This window comes from Zingiber officinale, chromosome 7B, assembly GCF_018446385.1.
Source record: "Zingiber officinale cultivar Zhangliang chromosome 7B, Zo_v1.1, whole genome shotgun sequence".
Classification (NCBI taxonomy): domain Eukaryota; kingdom Viridiplantae; phylum Streptophyta; class Magnoliopsida; order Zingiberales; family Zingiberaceae; genus Zingiber; species Zingiber officinale.
In genome coordinates, this window is record NC_055999.1 from 93,379,180 (window position 1) to 93,401,604 (window position 22,425).

Here is a 22,425-nt window from a genome sequence, read left to right on the forward strand (position 1 = left end):
GTAATTAACTTTGGACGGTTCATAAATGTTCCATCCTTATCCAAGTGATCTTTATTATACTCACGATCGGCTCAAGATCTGATTAAACCTTCGATGTCTGTTGCTTGATAATTAAGTGCTGGGACTTCTAAGTTACCTAATATATAAAATTGAACTAAGGATACCCCTCCTTTTAGACGCATAGAGTAATCACAAGTGCTTGGAAGAAATAACATCATTCAAGCAATAAAGCACGAATTAATACTAGCTAAAACCTAATAAAGTCTTGGTTGCTTAAAAAAAACCTTAGTTACACAGAGTTTTTAGCCTAGAGGAAAGTTAAAATACAACAAATTATTTGAGCGAAGGGAATAGCCCTAGAGGACACTCTTTTACTAGCTTCTAGCGGTCCAGAAAGTGAGCACGGGGTTTGGACACCAAGTAGCCCCCTCTCGGAGTTGTGTGATTGTACCGTCAGTCCCAAGAAAAAGGGCTTTGTTGATAGAAGTGATAATCGGCATGTTAAAGTCTCGTGATTGGAGGAGGGATGTTTTCTTTGTCTTGAACCAATCGCCCTCTTCTGCTCGGTAGGCGGTTAGCTCCGCCCAAGAGGCTGCTAGTTCAGCTGAAAATCCGGCCAACTCAAATTTAGAAGCAGTCAGGCAGCATGAGTGGCCTTTAATTCGACAGAGGGTCGAAGGATTCCTCTACTAGTATGGTTGCCTCACTAGATGTAACTACCTAGCTACTGGATTACCTCGCTAGAAGGGTGGGCCGACTGTTAAGCTCGCTCTGCCAAAACCACTTGCTCTTATCGAGCAAATTCTTTATCTTCTAAATATGATAGGAAATCAGGGCCTCAAAAAAAGCATACACTGCATAAAATAAAAAAAAAATACCTTAGTTAGTGATAATATAATAGCTAAGTTGTCAAGACTTACCAAAAAAACATGGGAGCGACACTCGAACGGGGCTCAGTCTGAACAAGTAAAGTAAGCCCTTGCGCAGCAACTTAGGAGCCTTAAATTATATGTCGCTCAGCTTCTTCCCGGCAGAAATAAAAGATGGATCACGCTTGTAATTTCTGAGGTTAGGAATATGTGGAAGGTCGGACTGCCATTTGGTCAGCCAGGAAACAGACTCGGACATTTGAATAAAAAAAAAAGAAATGGGAGTTTCATCCCTTGTTTGAAGAGGGCAAGTCCTTAAGGAACACTGCCTTAGGGCGACATTGGAACAAAAAAAAACCTAGCTCCGATTCCTTGGGATAGGAAAAATAGTAGAAGCTAAGGGGAGTCAGAGGAATGTCACACAAACGGAATAGAATATACATTCTTCACATGGTGCGAAAAATGTTTGGTGCAAATTGTTGGAAAGGAATATTAAAATAATGGCTTATCTCGGATATAAAATGTGGGACGGGAAAACGTAAACCTGCAAGAAGTTGGTCTTTAAAGAAGATAATAAAAATAGGAGGAGGGCGATGAGGATGATCCGGGGGGTAGGAATACAGATGCAGTAATTTTTAGAGACTTCTAATTGTAGGTGGAGCACCTCTCGATCACAATTATCAAAGTTAGAGCAGGGAAGGTATACCAAGGAGCAAAAGATTCTTGAGCCATGGATAAACGAAGGGAAAGCATAAGAAAATCGAGAGAGGAACTTACTAGCGCAGGTTGCAAGAAGAAGGTCTTTAATGAAAATCACTGGAAAGAAGATCAGAGAAGACGAAGTACAAGTGATTGGTTTCCATATCACTTAGGGGTTTTAATCAAAAGTCGTGGGATACTTTATAATCTCAGCCATTTGATAAAAAGAGCCTAATTATTGGGGGTTGTTGGATTGCAATAGAAGGAGTGTCGTTGGTTTATATTAAAAGACGTGTGTCAGCTGTCACTTTGAAGAATAAGGTATTGAAACATGTGGCGCTTGTCCATAAATGGACATTTATGATGGATGAGACAGTCGAATCATTATGCTGAAAACATCTTCCCACGTATCATTGGCGCACTACTTAGCATACCGAGCATCTGACATGTGTTTTTTCAAGAAAGATAATTTATAACTCTAACAGATGGTTGGTAACGGGTGAGCAAAAGAACGCCTATCCGGTCAAACCGATAAATTGGCCGATTAGATGAAAATTAGATTTGGGACTAGTCAGTTGACTACAAGCCTCCTTCAACTAGACTTGAAGGGAATGCTAGTGCTATAGGATATTACAAGCGAACCCAGGGATGACGTGGTAGTCAAAGTCAAGGAGAGGTGACGGTTAAAGTCAAAGGGGCGTGGCAGCCAGCGTGTCACTCTCACCAAGACTTCGCCCCTCATCCCTTGCTAAGGCCTTCGATACAAGGGTGACTAGACAAAGGGTCGGTCGGACTCGAGGGACCTAATGATTCACTCGTGCTAAGATACCTAGTATATATCCGGTCAGCCATTAACCGATCAGATTTAATAGATGGTCGCTCTGCCATTAACCTGAGTAGACCTATATTCGGCTAGATGCAAGGGACCTAGCTTCCCATTCCTAGAGCACAACTCTCAGCATATGGTCAGTTGGCCCTACGGTCGGTCAAATTTCAAAGACTATGGTTCCACTCATCAACAAGATACACAGAGCAAATCTAACCAACCTTAATGCATCGGTCGAGCATATGGGATGCAGTCCTCCACTGCTAGTGTATTCTCAGTATATAGTTGGTCGACTCAACACCCAACCGAACTTAAGGAGGTGCTTGGAGCCCTTTTTCGCGCCAGCCCATCAGCTTTTTTTATCCAGTTCTAAGTCTTCTCCCGGTCAACAGCGTTGCCACCTACCCAGCGCGCTATCTCCTCAGCTTTCAAACAGGATCACTCATATTGATTTAAATTATTTAATATAGGGTAAATGCAAAATATTGACGTCTCCAATTTATTTTGATGAGCGGTTATTTAAAGTGTGACAACTTTCTTATCTCTAATTGCTCAGTATGCTTATTATCGTTTGAATCATTTTTCCTTAAGTATGAATCGAATATTCTTATTTGGTCTTTGTAGCTTAAACTGGATAAGTGATTGCTTAGTACGTTTGTTATCGTATGAATCATTTTTCCTTAAGTATGAATTGAATATTTTTATTTAGTCTTTATGACTTGACCTGGATGAGTGGTTGCTCAATACACTTGCTATAGCACAAATCATTTTTCCTTAAGTATGAATTGAAAATTTTTATTTGGTCTTTGTGGCGTGATCTGAACGAATGAGAGATGTTAGTGGAAGTAGTTGGAAAAACTGCAAGTTTTTAAAACTGTCTATTATTTCCCCTTATATGTGTGTCGTCCAAGAATAGAGTAGGGGAGGGGAAAAACTTTGTTTTTCAGAAGAGAGAACATTCCAGCATTTTGTGGAATTTGGTTTCTGAAAGTTTGAAGAGCTGTGCTCTCGTAATCGTCCTTCCGACGACAAGCACAAAGGATCAATCGATAGACATCTTTGCAAGTGTTTGTCTTTAAGAAAACAAACATTTAAGTTCAACATAAAGCACAGTGAAACAGAGTCGAGATCAAATTGAAGGTTATTACAGATACTGAATGATACGAATCTCCATCAACAACCCTTCTTGTGGAGCGTCTCCAAGTACAGCTTCCTGTATGATATGCATGTTCAAACTATCAATTCCCAGTTCAATTCAGAACAAGCAATCTACTGGCCGTGCCGACAAAATAAATGCACACCTCGCCAGAAGGTCATCACCGGGACGTTCATAGGTGGTGATGTCGACTGCTGGACCGGCGTTGAAGATTAGAATCTGATGATGAGTTATCCGTCAAGTAATTAATTAGATCAAAACAGCAGTTTCCGATGCTTAAATAGTTGAGATAAATACGAACTCCACGAAAACCTTGAGGTAGTTATTGAGGTCGAGAGCTAAACGATGATAAATCCCAGCAGGCAGCAAGATCATGACCCCTTCCTTCACTGCTATTCTGATCCATCGATCATTTTCATCCCTCACATCATGATAACCTTTAATTTGCCAACAATTACCGAGATTTAGTTAATTATGTGTTTGGCTTTAATTGTGGTACTTAATTAGTCAATATTTAATTAGCTGCCTGTTTGATTAAGAAATTACCACTGCCTTGGATGCAATAAGAGATCTCATCGTCGAGGTGCAGGTGCTCCACAAAGATCCTCTTCAGTATTTGCTCAAAGTTTGGCAGCCTCTCTGGATGCAAATCTAAAGTGCACTGCACCATGATAAAACTCAACACTGTTTATATGTTTGGTTAAGAAAAATGATATGTACAAGGAAAAAAATTCAAGAAAAACCTCAAGGATAGATATATAAAATGATGGGGTCCACAAAAAGTGAAATAGTGAATCATGACTTTATGTGTCTATTCTTGAAATTTTCCTTGAGTTTTTTTTCTTGAGCATATCATTACTCTTTGGTTAAATCTGCCTTCCTTCCACCAAGTAAAAACCTAAGTAAAAAATCTGATCTCGAGAGTATATATATATACTAACACTGTGAGAGTAGCCTCGGGATTCACGAATTTGTTTCACCTGTTCTTCATTTTCATAATCACTGCCCACTCTCCAAGTCCGAATTCCAAGATCTGCAAAATATACATACATACAAGAACAATTAGAAGCTTCATCAAACCCATAAGTTTGTGTTTTAAGAAGAAGAAGAAGACGACCTTCAAGTTTGTGCAAGGAAACAAATTCCTTGGGCTCACAGTGTTTAGGTAATCTGTGATCTTCTTCCTCCTCACTGTCTTTGATGTGCCAAGCTTCCACAATCTCCTCCTCGACACCCTATTAATTAGATAACTCAAGAAGGAGAAAGAGAAGTTGATGGCTAGCTTAATTACTTACTTGAGAGTAGAGCGCAGTCTCCATTGATCTCTTCTTAATGGAAGCCCTTTAGCTGTATCCATTTCATGGAACAAAGGCATGGTTTAAATAGGCTCACAAAATTGTTTTTTTCCTTCATTAAACAATTTATTTATAATTGGCAAGTCATTAAAAGAAAGGGCTCTTTCATTTTAAAACTCCTCGTTTGTAATAATTAAATAATTTGAAAATTAAAATAAATAGTATGTCTTTTAGTTACCGTGTGAACACAAGGGCGTCTTTTGTCTTTCCGTCCTCGAACAAGGCTGTCTCGTGTGAACGCCATTGTTGAAGAAGTTGGAGAAAATATATTTGAATAAACGTCGTCAAATCTTATCCTTCCAAATTCTTATGCATTTCAAAAATCAGAAAAATAATTTATTCTATTTTATTTTAGAATCAGCTTGGGAGATAACTCTCAAATCAATTTGGCACCGTTGAAATGTCAATGTCTTCAATTTTCAGAATGAGGAAATAAGGTCATCGTATGCAAATTTGTCTCGAAAGTGAATTGTTTGATATCAAAATGTAAATGTTTGGCACTAAGATCACAAATGTGATTACTTTGCCATACATCATCATTTTATAAATACTTCAATTGTTTAGGATGAAATAATTCATTACTCACCTACAACAGCACATTGAGGGAGCAAGAGAACATAACTAACAAATTCAATAATGAATAGAGCTCGCAGAGCCAACCAGATGCAAACCCACTAGCTCAACTTGACCCAGGATACTAGAGAAAGTCCTCCGCGGTCTTTAGATCGCCCAAAATAGTGGCTTTCACCTCATCTGTCATTGTTGCGAAGGGACCTTCCTTTGAATAGAAGTTAGCTAGTGTTCTTATCGCCTTCTCAATTGCTGCATATGATTCCTGAGAAATGAAATTGGATGTAAACAAAGGTACTATAAACAATAAGACATCGACAACAATAAAAAAAAATGAGCAACTTAATAAATTCTAGTAAAGTCTCATTTTATGTTAAGATTTACCTCTTTCAAAATAACTTCTAGAGTTATGATTGTTATTCTTAGTAAAATGAAGTGGCTGAAATAACTTTATATTTAATTTGATAGGCATTTCGTTAACTGTTATCTAATGATCTAGTAGATCACATGACAATAGGAAGCAGCAGATGAAAAAAAATATTGGATGGTAAAAGTTCTGCATTTGGTGAATATCATGATACTCTTAACTCCAAAGCCGAGTGAAGCTGGCATACCTCAGCTACGACTGTCGATTGTCCCTTCCAGTTACTCAAATATTGTCTGATTGACTCCTTTGCTGCATCTGCGCTCCTTCTGAATTTAGAAGCATCTTTCACATCCTCCTCCAGCGACTCCCGAAGGGTCTTCACGACTTCCCTTGCATCCTTCAAGTAAGCCTTTGGCAATAACTTTCCAGTCTTTGTTTTTTCGTCGGGGTCAAATATCGACTTGATAGTGCCAAAAGCCCCATTGTCTCCCTCGTCCTTTGGATCATTTTGATTGTTATCATCTTCTGCCCGTATAGGTAATGCAAGGGTGTTGTATATTAGGCCAGAAACCAATGTGGTCCCACTGGAGATCGCAGTAATCCTCCTGGTAAGCAAAGTTTCCTGAGAAGCTGAGACAAAAGTGTTCTTCGATCAAGGTTGGGCTGCTCTTTTGTGTGATTATAAAGTCAAATGACACAGAGTAATTGTTTGTAGAAGCCTAAGTATTAAGATTTCGTGATATCACTTACATTGGATACAAAAATGCTTCCTTCCAATTGGTTCCGAGGAGCAGATATAGCAAACATGGATAGAAGAAAAGGCAACCAACATGTTTTGCAGTATAATCAATAGCTGTCTCTCCTATGTCCTACATGTTACAAGAAAACATGAGAAAGTTAATAATATACAACCGGGATGAGTAAGGCTAACAATGATAATAACAAGAAACATCATTAGTCACGTACCTAACATCTCCTTAGTGGAAAAAAAAGTTATAATGCTTAATAGGCAGTGTGATAGGAGATAAGCAACCCTATTAACCAACTACTTTGGATGGTCGATATGTGTATAGATCAAACTTGTCCACACAGTAATCCAACCACAGTAAAATAGGTGGTAGATGGACCAAATCAGGAAATACATGGGTTAAGGGCATAGGCTGGAACTCATAACCATAACTACAGATACGGCGGCACTATAGTACCGTCATGGATTTTTGATAGCGTTTGCAGAGGACTTGAAGAGCACCACTTCAGCATCTATCGAGTGTTAGTAGCTTCCAAAAGAGCGCGAGAGACCAAAAGGATCCATGTTCTATAAGTCTCCCCTTAGCACGCTATCCTTGCTCACCTCCAACATTGTCCATCAGGGACAAACCAAATCCCATCTAAGCCAAAGTGCATCCCACCTGAACCAAACTCAATAGCCTGATAAGGTAACTTGACTGAACAAGGGTCGCTTCAGACGAACTGAACATATCAAAACTCAGCCTTGATTAAACTCAAATTGCTTGTACTCATCCAGCTACAATAAAATTTGGCAGAGTACATTTATATATATGTGCACAAGGTTATGATTCTCTCATCTCATGCTTCTAAAAACATGTTTTAGATGCACCCATTTTTTCTATGACTTGCATTCTGAATATACACATAAGGCAGTACATACGGAGCTAGTGATAACATCTTCACATTCAACTACATATTTAGTTTAAGCTGAGCCACCAACACATTAGAATCATAAAAAGAGGAACTTTTCACATCTTTCATTCAAGAGTAAGGTCCATGAGGAGGAGAAATTTGTAAAACACCAGACTTGGATCCCTAAACATGCATCAGATGTAGAGTTATGACCGCTGTTGCATTTCAATCATCGACCAGACTGATAAGTTAAATCTCTAAATTTCCTGACTTCACCGCGACAAAAACTTAGCAATCAAACGAAGCCAATAAGTTGACCAGAACTAGGGCTACAAATTTGCAGGGATCGATTGACTGTGCTGGAGAGGAGTAAAGCAGTAGAGGAATCAGGAGATCGTGAGAACCTACTGTTTGCCAGCGATTTCGATTTCAAGTCCGGAGCTTGAGTCTTCTTCCTCCGCTTCGCGGTCCACACGGTCACTCCTTGGAACCTTATCCTTCCTTCGTACCGGTCCGACCACCGAAACCACGGAAATGCGGGGCGTTGGCGGGTGGAGGATGTCCAGCAGAATCCGCCTAAAATCCGACAAGGTACGATGCGAAATCCGATAATTGCAAAACTCTTTATTACATCAAACTTTAAATATATATTTTTTAAAATAACAAAACTATATTATTCATTAGAAATAATATAATAAATTATTTTCCCCTGTTATATTCTGTAATATAGAATAAAAGCCCTTGAAATTATATTTCCTTAATAATTTTGTTTAAATAACAATATGTAAATTATATAGCTGGCTTGACAGTGCCTTGACAATTGACATGACTCGGATCGAGTGGAACCAGATAATTAAGCGACACTATTGGAATGCAAATTCAAATCGAAGTCTAATAATATTAATATCTACTGCTATTTGGAAAGTTAATATTCTTTTCAGGGCCTTAAAAACTATTTAATTTAAATTTAATCACGTATTAGATTTATTCCAATTTTCTTCCATTCCTTTGTGTTTAGCATTTACCTCACTAGCGGAGAGACGAATATGGTACAAAACTAAGGAAAATAAAATTTTCAAAGTCAATGTCTTTGTTTACCTGGCATCGGGCAGGCAATGTCTAAGCAAGACAAAGTTGATGAAGAAAAGATGTGACGAGTCGATTCAAGATTAGGCGTCGTGTCATAGCGTGAGTATTTTTTTTAATTGGTATTAGGTATTCAAGTCTCTGGCCTAATTAATCTTAAATGACAAATTTAGTGCTGTAAAAATTTTTCATCAACACTAAAAATAAATTAGGAAAGTACCCACAAAAACACATCCTAGTTGAAAGGATGAACACTCAAATCAATCGATTATGAGGTTGACAATGAAGATGGAAGAGTGACAAACCAGACTTTCTTTTTAAAGATGTTTTCCTTTTTTTTTAATTTAATTAGGTGTACATGCGGGGCGGAATTATTATATACATTAATTTTTTTTTTCCCATTTGTTCTTTTTGTGCTTTCCGTGGAAGCCCTTTCCAATCTGTTAGAGTAAACAGAGTCTACTCTTCCGACAGGAATGACAATTCCTCCAAAATCTGACAGAAAATCTGACATCCGACTCGACTCGATGGAAGGAAAATATGAAGAAAAGTTTTAAATTTGATTATAATAATCAGATATTGATATTCGTAGATATGAATATAAAGTTGGATATAGTAAAATCTTACTCATATCCTATCCGATACTTAATATATATATATTTTTTATTTTTTATTTAAAATGAAAAAAAATTTAACATACTTTTTGTCTTGAAAAAGAAATTTAGTTTATCTCTTTATTTAATCATTAACACATATTTCATCTTCTTTTTCATAAAAAATACTCATACAATCGAAGAAGCATGAGACGTGGAAGAATATATAAGTCCATTAAAGTAATTTATTTTTTTTAAAAAAAATATGATAAATAATAATAAGATGATGGATAGAATATGATATAGGATGAATATAAATTTGAATATAATAAATAAGAAGGAAGAAGGAAAGTTAAAATCTTACTATTAGGATCACTTTCTCAACGTTCACGCTCCACTAAATTCTATTCCACCCTACTGTACTCTTTTGTTTTTTTGTCCAAATGTCCCAAAAAGAATCTTAAAATCAATAAAACTCCATCAAAATTAGCAATGGCAAAGTAAAAGAACAACATCATGCAGAAATTTTTGACAAATCTAAAACTCAAAACACAATTTGTAGGAAAAAAGAGACAAAGCATGCAGTATTTGAAATCGAAATTTCTCAGAATATTTTTTCATCAAATTACATCCTTATAAAATATTTTATAGATATATATTTTGCAACCAAATCCATAATTCAAACTTTCAATTACACAAGAATATTATCAAAATCACCATCCCAAACCTAATAATAATAATAATAATAATAATAATAATAATAATAATAATCACTTATCCAAATTAGGCAAATTAATTAATTAAGGGCTAATGAAGAGCGGTTGTGCTCCTGCAATCGCAGTCCTCCTCCTCCTCCTCCGCCGCGTCCGCCGCCTCGACGCGAACCACCTCCCTCCGGTGGAAACTCCTGTGGCACCCGCAGGCGGCGCAGCGGAGCTCGGCTTCCGCTCCCTCGCCCACGCTAGCAATGAACTCGCCGCAGCCGTCGACGGCGTAGCCGCCGGTGGCGGCCGCGTGATTCTTCCTGCACTCCGCGTACCTGACCTTCCCCCCCTGCTTCCTCCCGCCGCCGCCATGGACCCTCCCCGCCGGCTCGTACCTCCTCAGCACCACCAGATGCCTCTTCATCATCTCCAATTAATCCTTGTCGCTCTCTCTCTCTCTCTCTCTCTCTCTCTCTCTCTCACCTCATACTCCTAGCCTCCTCCCGTTCTCGAAGGATTTGTAGCAGTGGCAGGGAAGGGAGTTCGATGGTCACCTACCTTGGGAATTATATATAAGCGTCTGCGTTGGCAGTGTCTTTCCTCGCCGGCCTAATGCCTGGACCGGTTGTGGTAAGGTGCACATGACCCGCATTGATGTCGTAGTGGTTAATTCGGCCGAATTGATGGTCCAACCAATTCCACCTCAACCTGGACCAGCCCCTCCCTAAGACGATAGGGAGAGACATCTTTTGCTCCGCCCCCACTTGGAGTTAGTTTGCTGCAGGAGGCTGGAGCTGCTGCTGCTGCTGGTGCTGCTGCTGGTGGTTCAAATCTATCTCCCAACCCAGCAAAATGTGTCAACTTAGCTTAGCTTATTCACTGAGGCCTAGCTAGGGCATGCATGCAGCTAAAAGCAAAGCAACCGTGATTGGTGATACCTATCAATATAATCGGCAAGGCCCCCCCACGCACAGCTGCCTTTCTCTTTATCATCTTTGTCTCTGTCTCCTCCATATATCATCTTGCTCATCCACATGTTCCACGGCCTTCTCACTCGATCAGATCATTCTGCTCAAAGTAAAAGTATTCCAGAATAATTATTATCAAAATTAGACCGGTGATTGAATGGGAAAAGAGATTATTAGTATTATTATTATTGCTCTGTTGATTGAAACGATGGGGTCATGCATAATGTGCAAATGAAACAAGCATTCACGGAGCAGATCATCATTATACATTCGTCACCTAGTTATAAACATCGAAATGAAGATCGAATTGAAAAAACACACTGCAGACCATTGCACGCATTGAAGAAGCAAATTGTACACCACTGCGCACATTCAAGTTAAATGCCTTGTTCTTCATCCCTGGCGCATACGACACTCATTAAAGAATACAATTACACACAAATTTGAGGCTCACAACCATGTCTAATGGTCTTAATTATCTCAATGGATTCTTAAGGGACACTTCTTCTACAGATATATGGTTTTGTATAAAATTAAAGTTGTACCATGCATATATCCACGCTCGTGTTAATTGACTAGGATATTATATATCAAAACATATTGAAGAATAGCGTAGATTTCAATACAAAACCAATTGCCAAATTGATCTGCTCCTCGAAGCTCAAACCTAATCTTCCTCCATAAATAGGCTGCATTCAATAGAGTGATTAGGTATGCAATAACTTCCTTTATACTTTTCTACCATTAACTCCTCTTCAACTCGAGCAGAGGATACAATCCGCCAAACACACTTTTAATGGTCTTTTCCCCTCATTTTTCTTCTTCGAATTATAGAGATTGACATAACAACATAACTCACCTCATCAAAATTTATTATTATTATTAATATCTAAAAAAAAGGTACGTATTTATATAAATATAAAAATATATATATGTGTGATGATGAGATGGGTGATTGGTAAGAGCTAGCTGTGGGGAGTTAAGAGGCCTGCGTACGATGGAAAGCAGCTGCAAAGACTGATCCAACCATGCATTTTTCCGGTGCAAGAGATCTCCTCCATTGCTCTGTAAATTGCAGGGAGTTGATGGATAATGACAGAAAAGTAGAGGATGGATCGGAGGGAGGAAACTGACAAGGAAGTGAGCGTTTTAGTTTGCTTCCGTGCTCAATGTGTCTACTTGAATTAATTTGTCCTCGCTAGCTACTTATTTACCCTTTTAATTAGTCCAAGGAAAAGAAACAAAATTGAAGAAAGTTTGAAGGCTTTGTTGTATCCATCAACCGAGTAAAAAAACAATATATAGTAACTCAATTACATGCCTCAGAAGAGTAAAGGAGAAAGAGCTTCTTACAATTTTAGAACATAAATTCTTTCTTTCCATCCCTATAGATTCTTTTGGTTGTGTTTACATTTTATGAATTGGGTTGCGGGTTAATAATGCTTCTAGATTTAGTGGGAAATCTAGGATCCGACTTTATGTTGATGTAGATGGCAATCAGGCAATGCATAATTGAGCAGCTGCAAGTAAAGAATAGGTAGCTGATGCATGGCACGGTGTGGCACCAGCCAGCTAATATAGCAGCAGCATGACAAAGATCAGCGTGGCCCATTCTATTCATCTTCCTAGCTAGTCCACCCAATGCCTATTTGGTTCGTTTGTCCAGCTGCTTAATTTGCTCGGTTGTTCATTTCGCCTGACTCATCTGCTCCACCTGTTCACTACTTTTAGGTCTGTTGTCCTTCTGTTCATGTTGGAAATTTTCAAAATAAGCAATGACTACTGCAAAAAGAGTTTACAAAACAGCCAGGGAGAAGGGAGAAGAAAGGAGACAAGAGGAGAAGAAGAGTTTCTGAGGTTCCTGAAAAAATTATAGTCTCACATCTATAGTTATGTAAGGGATTAAGTTATTTAGTAGCCTTAACTATAACTAGTCTCTGTCTCTCCTTTCCTTCCAATGGCAACAATCCTCTTAATTCCCCCCTTGAGACAAAGCTTTGATCATAATACTTTGGTGGGCATTCTAACTTTCTGAGTACATTCATTCACCTTAATATATTGACCCATCAACATCCAAATCTACAATAATATAATCCATCCGTCAAATTATTCAACCTACCTAATCGCATTTAACCACCACGGTTTGTCCTCATCCTCCCTAACTAGTCCATGTTTGAGTAGTCCAAGCTTGTCATTCGTCCGTCTTATCTTGCTTGCTGTTCGGCTTTCTAATCGACAAGTAATATTATGTTTAATAAAACGGAAATGATTTCCTAAACTATCACATTTTAAATCTATCATTGTATTAGAATAACCATTCAGGCTTGATATTTTGGATAGCACCAACAGCCATGAAAGCACCACTTTCAGTCCCCCTGATAGTACTTTGGATAACGTTCTGATAACTCACCATCAATTTTTTTATTTCGTTGATCAAGCATGATTAGGCATTGACTTCACATCATAGAGCCATTACATTGCATGCAAAGAAGCTTAAAATAATTCATCCAGGCCTTATCTTGGTTTGGCCTATACAGATATGTCATCATTCACCATGTCCAGAACTGCACCAATAATCAATGCACAAGGAAAGTTGATAAAGCAAGATGTAAAAATTCTCCCATGATCAGTATTCAGATTTCAGATCACAAAATCTTAGTTGTACCCAGGCGTCCCTCATAACCCATCCAGGAGGTAGCCGACCGCCAAGTGCTAAGATTGGGAGGAGTTTTTCCCCACAAAATCATGGTACTTGTAGCTGCTGATATCCTGTACAATTCATCCGTTAATTTATTTTGCTGCCAAGGCCAAAGGCAGAGCATTAGTATGAATGAGAGTTGAAGTTTGAGGGGTATAGTGAGTTTTCAATATTGTTGGAGTACTTGGAAGTTAATTTAGGAGTGCATAGTGGTATCTTAAATATTTTTTTTTTTTTATGAAAGTTATAAAGTGTTGTTTCTGTGAAAGGAGATTGGGAAAGATAAGGAGAATATTTATTTAAAATTATTATAATAATATTGAAATAAACATGATGCGGTGATAAGGGGGGAGGTCTCATCACGTTGTCATGGTGGAGATCAATGCCATAGTGGGGGCAGTCATGACGGTCAAACGTCCTTAGACCACTAGTCGATCGGGTAGCACGCTCGTCCGATCGGGATAAGGAAGGCCCGATCCGAAATCATAACAGATCGGCGAGGTTCCGAGCTTCCGACGCTCAAAAAGACTGCTAGGTATTTGTAAGAGCACGCCGAACGACTTCCCCGCTCGGCCTTATATAGAGCTACAAGAACACAACGGATTTACGACCGAGCTATGCAGAAATAGAAGGGCGACCGAGCGATTTTCTCAAGACAACGGAAGCGCCGGTCGAGCGGCCTCCCCGCTCGACCAGATAACACACTCATCCGAGCCGAGCGGCTATTCGCTCGGCCCAGTAAAAGACATTGCTAGCTGGATATTATCTTTTTGAGAGCATGTGCTGCTGACAGGCGGCATGATCGGCGACTGGTTCAGACAGAGGATCGTACAATAGAAACTTCTACTATCATTTCAGAAATATGCTCGGCTCATTAAGGTATTGTGTCAGGGACATTTTACTGATACATCTTTTCAGGGAAAACTTCAAGAAGCGTGCATACCTTGAAAGCATGCACGCGCGCTACAGGAGCCATATATAAAGGGGAGTTCAAGCTTCAGCGGATGCATGCGATAATCTACTGTTGCCGCTACTATTCGCTACTTTGCTTTGCTTCCACACATCGCCGGTGATTGACTTGAGCGTCGGAGGGTCATCGCCGGGACCTCTTCCTTGATTCGGCACTGACACAGCTGTGGTTGCAGGATCTCGAGGAGTCAATACATGATCAACCGAAATGTCACATCCCAACTTCCGTCACCTCGACTATCGGACAGAATCAAAATATAATAATAATAATAATAATAATACAATCTTTACCCAGACTGATTACACGACAAACATCGGATTCGATGATGTCCTATTATATCATTTTCTAATATTTAAATAATTTTTTAATATTATTAATTAAGTTTTCTTTAATCTCACAGATTTATTAATCCCTTAACTATATGACATCTTAAACACATTTCTTGAAATATATTTTTAATTTTTTAATGTTCTTATTTTGAATCTTATATATCAATTCCATCTATCTTAATATTCCCTTAGAGCTTCTCTTCAATAAACACTATTTTTTTTTTTTTTATTTTTTTTATATTATCAGTTTTTGTATGTCCCCGTATTTATTTTAATATCTTTATCTTTATTATTATCCGAGCAGCTCGAGAGTCTCAGTTTTTATATGTCCCCGTATTTATTTTAATATCTTTATCTTTATTATTATCCGAGCAGCTCGAGAGTCTAAAATTTATGTGCAAAAGTAAATTCGCTTATAACCCAGTTGATCGGCACGAACGTCTGAGATTTGGGCACGAAAACAAGCTTGCTTATAATTTGGTCGAACGACAAGAAAGTCTGGAATATAGGTACGAAAGCAAGCTCGCTTATAACTCAGCCAAGCATCTCAAGAGTCTGGGACTTAGGCATGAGAACAAACTCGCTTATAACTAATCGAGTAGCTCGAGAGTCTGGGACTTAGGCGTGTGAGCAAGTACACTTATGACTTGCCTGAATGACATGAGAGACTGGAATATGAGTGCAAGAGAAAGCTCATGCACTTATAACTTGGTCGATTGACACAAGAGTTTAGGGCTTGGGCACGAGAGTAAGCTCGCTTATGACTCAATCAAATGGCACGAGAGTTTGGAATATAGGCAGGAGAGCAAGCTCGCTTATAACTCGGCCAGACTACTCGAGAATCTAGGACTTGGGCGTGAGATCAGCAAGCTCACTTATAACTCGATCAAGCGACTCGAGAGTCTAAGACTTTGGTGCGAAAGTAAGTTCGCTTAGAACTCAGCCGAACGGCTTGAGAATTTAGAATATGGGCACGGAAACAAGCTCGCTTATAACGCAGTCGAGCGGCTCGAGAGCCTGGGACTCAGGGGTGTGAGCAAACACACTTATAATTGTTGAGATACTCTGAAACTAGAGGGGGGTGAATAGCTCACTCACTTAGTCGATGATGATATTTTACAGCGAAAATACTCAAAGCGAACTTCTCAATGCTAACACAAAGAATTTACTTGGTATCCACCTCAATATAAGGTGACTAATCCAAGAATCCACACACTTTTCACTATGAAAATAACTCATTCTCGGGACAATCCGGAGGTGGAGAAACCTCGTACAAGCTCACATAAGAATATAACTCAAAACAAGAAGTAAATGCATATAAAATACAATAAAACATCTTCTTGTTTGATCTCTTATAGCTTGTAATCACCTCTTGAACATTGGAAGTACAACAACACTTGTCTCCAAGAAGCTTCAAGAATCGATGATAATGGTGGATAAAAATCGGTGAAGAGTTATGGAGAAGAGATATCGAATTTGAACTCGTCGTCACCTTTATATCTGTACTTTTAGGGCTCCTAATCGATTGGGTATGTTCTCAATCGATTGCAACGTCAGATCGAGTAATCACAACCGTCCAAAACTCGCAACTTGTGTAATGGTCATATCTCAATCGATCAATTCAAAGTGCCTCTGTGCTCTTGTAGAAGATCCGGAATCGATTGATCAATCGATTCCGGCTACCTCATGATCTCGCGAGAAAACCCAGCCCAATCAATCAATCGATCAGCTGATCGATTCGGAACCTTTCTATGCTTGCGAGAATGGCTGCCAATCAATTAGTTGATTAATTGGGCTACCTTTGTTCACAACACTCTCCCAATCGATCGATTGGGCTCTGGTTCAATCGATGACCTGATTGATTGACCAACCCTAACTTGCTTAGCTCAAGTCTATGGTTCTCATGCCCAACATCCGGTCAACCTTGATTTGTTGGGACTCCTTATTGCCTAGCATCTAGTCAACCTTAACCTGTTAGGACTTTGTCACCAAGTCTTCGATTAACCCTTTGACCCACTTGGACTTTTCTCCTCGTGCCAAGTGTCTGGTCATCCTTAACCTAGTTGGACTTACCGTCTCATGCTAAGTGTCTGGTTATCCATGACACACTTGGACTTCCATCACCAGATGTCTAGTCAACTTTGTCCCACTTGAATTTCTACTGCCTAGCTTCACTCACCATAACTTCCTCACTGCCTAGCTTCACTCACTAGAACTTCCCAACTGTTGAGATATTCCCGATGCGGTGTGTGCTAAAAATACATTTCGTAAACATGCACAGCGAAAGATTTAACGGTAAATAAATAAACTAATTTATTATATCATACATACCACATGCATACAAGATTCAATCGCGTAGACAAGGTCATAAAGTAAAATTAAATCGAATAATAATTATTCTAGGTATACCTTACGATAACCTGTAACAAGAAGGGCATCAACCTTTTTGCGACATTATTGAACATCACCTCTATTTATATCCACATCGAGTTCTTCAAGACAACTCCAAGAGAACAAGCTTTGCCTTCGAAAGGTACTAGCCACAGGCGAACGAGAAGGATCAAGAAGAGGAAGAAAAAAAGAAGCAAAAGGAAGATCTTTTTCCTTTGGGTGGCTCACGGCAACAAGAGACACTACAAGAAAATTAGGATTCTACAACACTTAAACGACAACGCTTTTTATAAAAAGCGTTGTCTATTTTTTTAAAACAACGCTTTTAGTGAAAAGCATTGTCTATTTCATTATTTTCTTATTAATAGACAACGCTTTTTTAAAAAGCGTTGTCTATTAGTGATTTTTACGGGTCAAAGACAACGCTTCGTAAAAAGCGTTGTCTATTAGTCTTTTTTTTAGTGTCTACGACAACGATTTTTAAAAAGCGTTGTCTACTGTCAAGTTATCATCTCAATCTTAAGTGATCTAGACCGCTTATCTCAAGATCTGACGGCTGGATCTTCATCCATCTTCATCACAATATGGACGACCCAGATTAAAGGAGGAGAAAACTTCGTTTCCTTTTACCCATGCGACGACACAGTACTTGTTGGTGCAATATCCCTTAGGTCAAGATTGACTGGTTTGACCAAGCTTGAGTCTTGGTCATAGTTTCGATGTTTGACAATATATGTAGACACATGGACAATGCAGGTGCAGTTGTTCGTATGGGGAGATTCTGATCAGGGACTGATCAGTGTGAATGAAGAAGAGTCAAGTAGGTATACCTGACTGGAAGGAAACCCTGGTGAGTGAAGCCAGGTGAAAGTCCTAGTGAGTGAAGCTAGACAGTATGGAAATCCTGGTGAGTGAAGCCAGGTGAAAGTCCTAGTGAGTGAAACTAGGCAGATTGGAAATCCTGGTGAGTGAAGCCAGGTGAAAGTCCTAGTGAGTGAAGCTAGGCAGATTGAAAACCCTAGTGAGTGAAGCTAGGTAAAAGTCCAAGTAGGTCAAGAGAGTGACCGGATACTTGGCATGAAAGAAAAGTCCAAGTGGGTCAAAGGGATTGACCGGACACTTGGTGAGGGAGTCCTAGCAGGTCAAGGGAGTGACTAGATGCTAGGCATGACGTACCAACAGGTTAAGGTTAACCGGATGTTGGTTTGGGAGGTTTGGGACTTGGTTTTGGGCAAAAACCAAGTGCTGGATCGATCAGTGGATCGATCCAGATCTTTACCAGCGGACAGAAAGCTTCTGGATCGATCAGTGGATCGATCCAGAGGTCTCAATCGATCAGTGGATCGATTGGGATGCTGCTGCTTCGCGCGATAAGCGCTGGATCGATCCGTGAATCAATCCAGGCGCTTTTCCATAGCACAGAGGCACTCTGGATCGATCCGTGGATCGATCCAAAGCCTCCCCGATCGATTGGGAAAAATTGAATCGATCGGGATCCGACCGTTGAGTCGTATTTGAGCCGCAGGCGAGCGTTGTCTTCGGCACTTCTTCACCGATTCATCTCAGATCTTCACCAGCTCCTCCACAGCTCTTCTCAAGCTCGAGATCGCTAGTTCTTGAAGGTTCTTGGAGGCTCTTCCAAGTCAAGAGGCGGATCAAAGCAAGAAGAAGAAACTAGGGTTAGGGTTTGTGCACTCATTGTAAGCTTGTATTTCTTTACTACCCTTTCTTCTTCTTGTATTGAGTCTTGTAGGGCTTCTCCGCCCTTGGTAGTTACCATAAAGGAGAGTTTTATTTAGTGGAGGGTGTGTGTGTTGGTGTGGATCCTTGGACTAGTCACCTCTTGTGAGGTGGATACCAAGTAAACCAACCGTGTTAGCGTTGTGTGATTTGTTTCTGTATTTTCCGCTGCACATCTTCGAAGAAACAAGCAACGCCGAACAACGGGCACGCGACGAGCTATTCACCCCCCTCTAGCTACTTTTGGTCCTAACAAGTGGTATCAGAGCAAGGTTGCTCTTCACCGGAATCATCGCCGGAAGGGTCAAGCATAACAAGGAAAGCTAGAGGGTGAAGAAGTTGGAGCAAATTCATCAAAATCAAAGAAATCAAAAGGCTCAACTTCAAGATGCAATTCCAAGATGGACTTGGATTTGACACAAGGGTGGCTCCACCATACACATCCACAAGCTTCGATTCTTGGAGATCAAGAATCGAAAATTTCTTGATGATGGAGATAGAGCAATGGTTTGCTCTCATGGAAGGATTTGAAGCTCCAACAAACTCCAAGGGCAAGCCTCTCAAGAAAAGCAAATGGAGTCAAGAGCAAGTTCAAAGGAGCAAGGCAAACGATAAAGTGACCAAGCTTTTGGTCAACTTATTGCCAAGCAATATTTTGGCTCAAGTTGGAGAATTCAAGGATGCCAAGGAGCTTTGGAGCAAGTTGGCATTAATCCATGAGATCCCCTCCACTGTACCGAGCCAAGAGGAATCCAAAGAGGGCGACTCAATGGATCAAGATCAAGAGGAGGACTCCGAAGTTGAGAGATGCTCAACTTCCGAAGAAGAAGTCCAAGAGGAAGCTTCATCCTCAAAGGAATGCAATCAAAAGAGCAAGGAAGTAGTATATTCCTTGTTTCATGTACAAGAGGATGAAGAAGAAGGAGAAGCCTCCACCTCTAGGATTGAGGGGGAGCAATCTTCATTGACCCCGGATCAAGAAGAAGGAGAATCCTCCACATCCGGGTCAAGAGACGAAGAGGAGGAAGAAGATTCTACCTCCACAAGTCAAGAAAAATCAAATGAAGGGGAATCAAGGTCCGATCAAGAGGAAGCTTCCACCTCCGGATCCAAAGGAAAAGATGCCACCCCTACAAGCAAAGGTATAAATATTTCAATTAATAATAAAAATCATATTATATGCTTTGAATGTAGGGAACATAGGCACTACAAAAGCAAGTGCCCTAAATTGGCCAAGAAGAAGGGCCAAGTGGCACCAAAGGGCAAGGAGAAGCCAAAGGAGACTATCCCCGGAACAAAGAAGAGCAAGGAGTACATTGTGTGCTTCTCTTGCAATCAAAAGGGGCATTACCGGAGTTAATGCCCTAAGGGGAAGAAGATGGTCAAGGCTCAAGGAGGAAGCTCAAGTCAAGTGGGAGCCTCTAAGGTAAAGAGGAAGGTAACTTTTATTGAGTCTACCCCTTTACATTATGGTAAAAAGCATGATAGTTCTAATTTTTATCATTTTAATGAAATTTACCATAAGAATAGAAAGCATGAGGGCTTTAAGGAAAAACATGTGGCCCTACATGCCAAAACTACCCAACCTAAGGTTAGGAAGGTAGATAGACACTTGGGCGGGAACACTAAGGATAATAGATACATGCCCAAGAACAAAAATGCTCATGGACCAAAACCTAAGGATTTAATGATAGAAAATCAAGTCTTGAGGTCAAGACTTGATAAAATGGAAAAGACCCTAAAACGAATGGAAAATATCCTAAAAGGGAAAAACGAGCATAGCCTAGGTCTAGGAGCACAAAAGTCATCCAATGGCCATAGAGGTTTGGGATACAAACCAAAGGCTAAGAAGGATGTGCCCTCTCACCATAGGGTTCCATATAGTTATGGAACAAACCCTAAGTTTAGAGGTCAAGTCAAGGAGACAAGGGAAGATATCCCTAGAAGTATCTTTGCAACCAAAGTGACTAAGACTTCTAAGAAGTCTAAGAAAGTCACTAACAAGGTCACAAGGGAGGCTATCCCTAGAGTTGACCTAGAAAGAGTGACCAAGGCTTCTAAGAAGCCAAACAAGATCACTAGGAAGGTATCTAGGGAAGTTATCCCTAGTGAGTACCTAGAGCATCCAAGGAGCACCAATAGGTTTTGGGTTCCTAGGAGCATCTTCTCTACCTCATATATGGGTTAGAGAGTGTCAACTCCGATTAGAAGGGTAGTTAACCCAACTTTGAGGAAATTGACACTCAAGGAGCATTTTCAAGGTTTTTGTTAACCTTTGAAAATGGAATGAAATTAAAGTTTACTCCTTGAAAGAGTAAAACGTGTCTATTGGTGGAAAAATTGATTTTATCTTAAAATGGCACAAATTGGGAAAACCTTGAGAAATACCAAGTTGGGTTTTTGGTATTCTCTTGAAAATTTAAGGCAATCCGAGCCTTGATTTATGTGATTACTCTTATGGGAAAATGAAATATGCCAATATTTGAGAAATGTTTTAAATTTTAAATTGGCATAATTAATTCAAGAGATTAAAGAAATGTCAAGTTGGGTTTTGGCATTTTCTTAAGGAAATTGGGCAATCTAGGGTTTATGCTTAAGGATTAGCTAAGGATACTTAGATAGATAATCTAGGTATATTTTTAATTATGCTAAATCTTGCCATGTTTGGTTGCCCATTATATGTCATGACATCATGTTTTATTTGTGCATTCATGTGTTATTATGAAAAATCCAAAAATATCATGTCATGACATTCATACATCATGTAGTTATAGGATATTTTCTTTTGAAAAATTAGTTCCTTTTGATGTATGCCATAACATTATCATGCATTAAATTTAAGTCCTTGTAATTAAGGACAAATGGCATTTAATAACACTTATTAACAAGTGACATCCTAGGTGGATGTCTAATAGCTCTAAAATGCCTAGATAGATATGCATGATCCCTACATTAGGGCGAAACCATAATCTCACATCTCACAAGACCTATAAGATGACTTGTATGTGTTTTAGTGCACATTAGATACAAGTGAGATGTTAGGATGATGAACAAAACTCAATATGTCAATTTAATGCATTCTTTTGAATTTTAAGTTCATCAAAACACATAGTTATGTGTTTTCCCATCATTGGGAAAGCTAATGTACAAGTCATGTGCATTCAGCCCAAGGAACATGATGGGATATTAGTGTTAAAAGGTTTTTAAAAAGATGTTGGAAAACCTTGGTGAAGGCTATCTTTTGATAGTACTCACCATTGAATAGTTAGACACAAACTTGAAGAAAATACTAAAGTTTTTGCAAGGTTTCAAGTTTGTGTCAATCTTTGAAAATATGAAGTATTTTCATAGAAAACTATTTTTCCTTGATAGTATATGCCCTAAATAATGCTTAGACGAAATTTCATGATTTTTGGATTTTTGTAGAATTTTCTAGGGATTTCTGAAGTTGGCTGATTTTAAA

At 39.3% G+C, this 22,425-nt stretch overlaps 3 protein-coding genes across 6 annotated transcripts; all 3 read right to left on the bottom strand.

Moving 5' to 3' along the window:
• Positions 1-3,433: 3,433 nt before the first annotated feature.
• On the bottom strand, positions 3,434-4,984 carry LOC122006298 (1,2-dihydroxy-3-keto-5-methylthiopentene dioxygenase 2-like). Its single transcript, XM_042561750.1, has 7 exons — positions 4,846-4,984; positions 4,668-4,785; positions 4,492-4,583; positions 4,097-4,211; positions 3,863-3,987; positions 3,696-3,769; positions 3,434-3,607 (listed from the first exon to the last, which is right to left on the bottom strand). The coding sequence occupies exons 1-7, from the start codon at positions 4,867-4,869 to the stop codon at positions 3,568-3,570; spliced, it is 588 nt and encodes a 195-aa protein (XP_042417684.1). The 5' UTR covers positions 4,870-4,984; the 3' UTR covers positions 3,434-3,567.
• Positions 4,985-5,374: 390 nt separating this feature from the next.
• LOC122006297 (photosystem II D1 precursor processing protein PSB27-H2, chloroplastic-like) lies at positions 5,375-8,049 on the bottom strand. Of its 4 annotated transcripts, none has more exons than XM_042561746.1 (4): positions 7,892-8,049; positions 6,593-6,711; positions 6,090-6,472; positions 5,375-5,740 (listed from the first exon to the last, which is right to left on the bottom strand). In XM_042561746.1, exons 2-4 carry the CDS (start codon positions 6,672-6,674, stop codon positions 5,603-5,605), a joined length of 603 nt encoding a protein of 200 aa, XP_042417680.1. In that variant the 5' UTR covers positions 6,675-6,711; positions 7,892-8,049; the 3' UTR covers positions 5,375-5,602. The 4 variants fall into 4 exon arrangements, with proteins under 4 accessions (XP_042417680.1, XP_042417681.1, XP_042417682.1 ...); XM_042561747.1 differs by having other exon boundaries at positions 7,888-8,007; XM_042561748.1 differs by lacking the exon at positions 7,892-8,049 and adding an exon at positions 6,809-7,865.
• A 1,700-nt stretch (positions 8,050-9,749) lies between these two features.
• Positions 9,750-10,719, bottom strand: LOC122003937 (mini zinc finger protein 2-like). Its single transcript, XM_042558901.1, has one exon. The coding sequence runs from the start codon at positions 10,291-10,293 to the stop codon at positions 9,970-9,972; it is 324 nt and encodes a 107-aa protein (XP_042414835.1). The 5' UTR covers positions 10,294-10,719; the 3' UTR covers positions 9,750-9,969.
• Between the last annotated feature and the right edge of the window lie 11,706 nt (positions 10,720-22,425).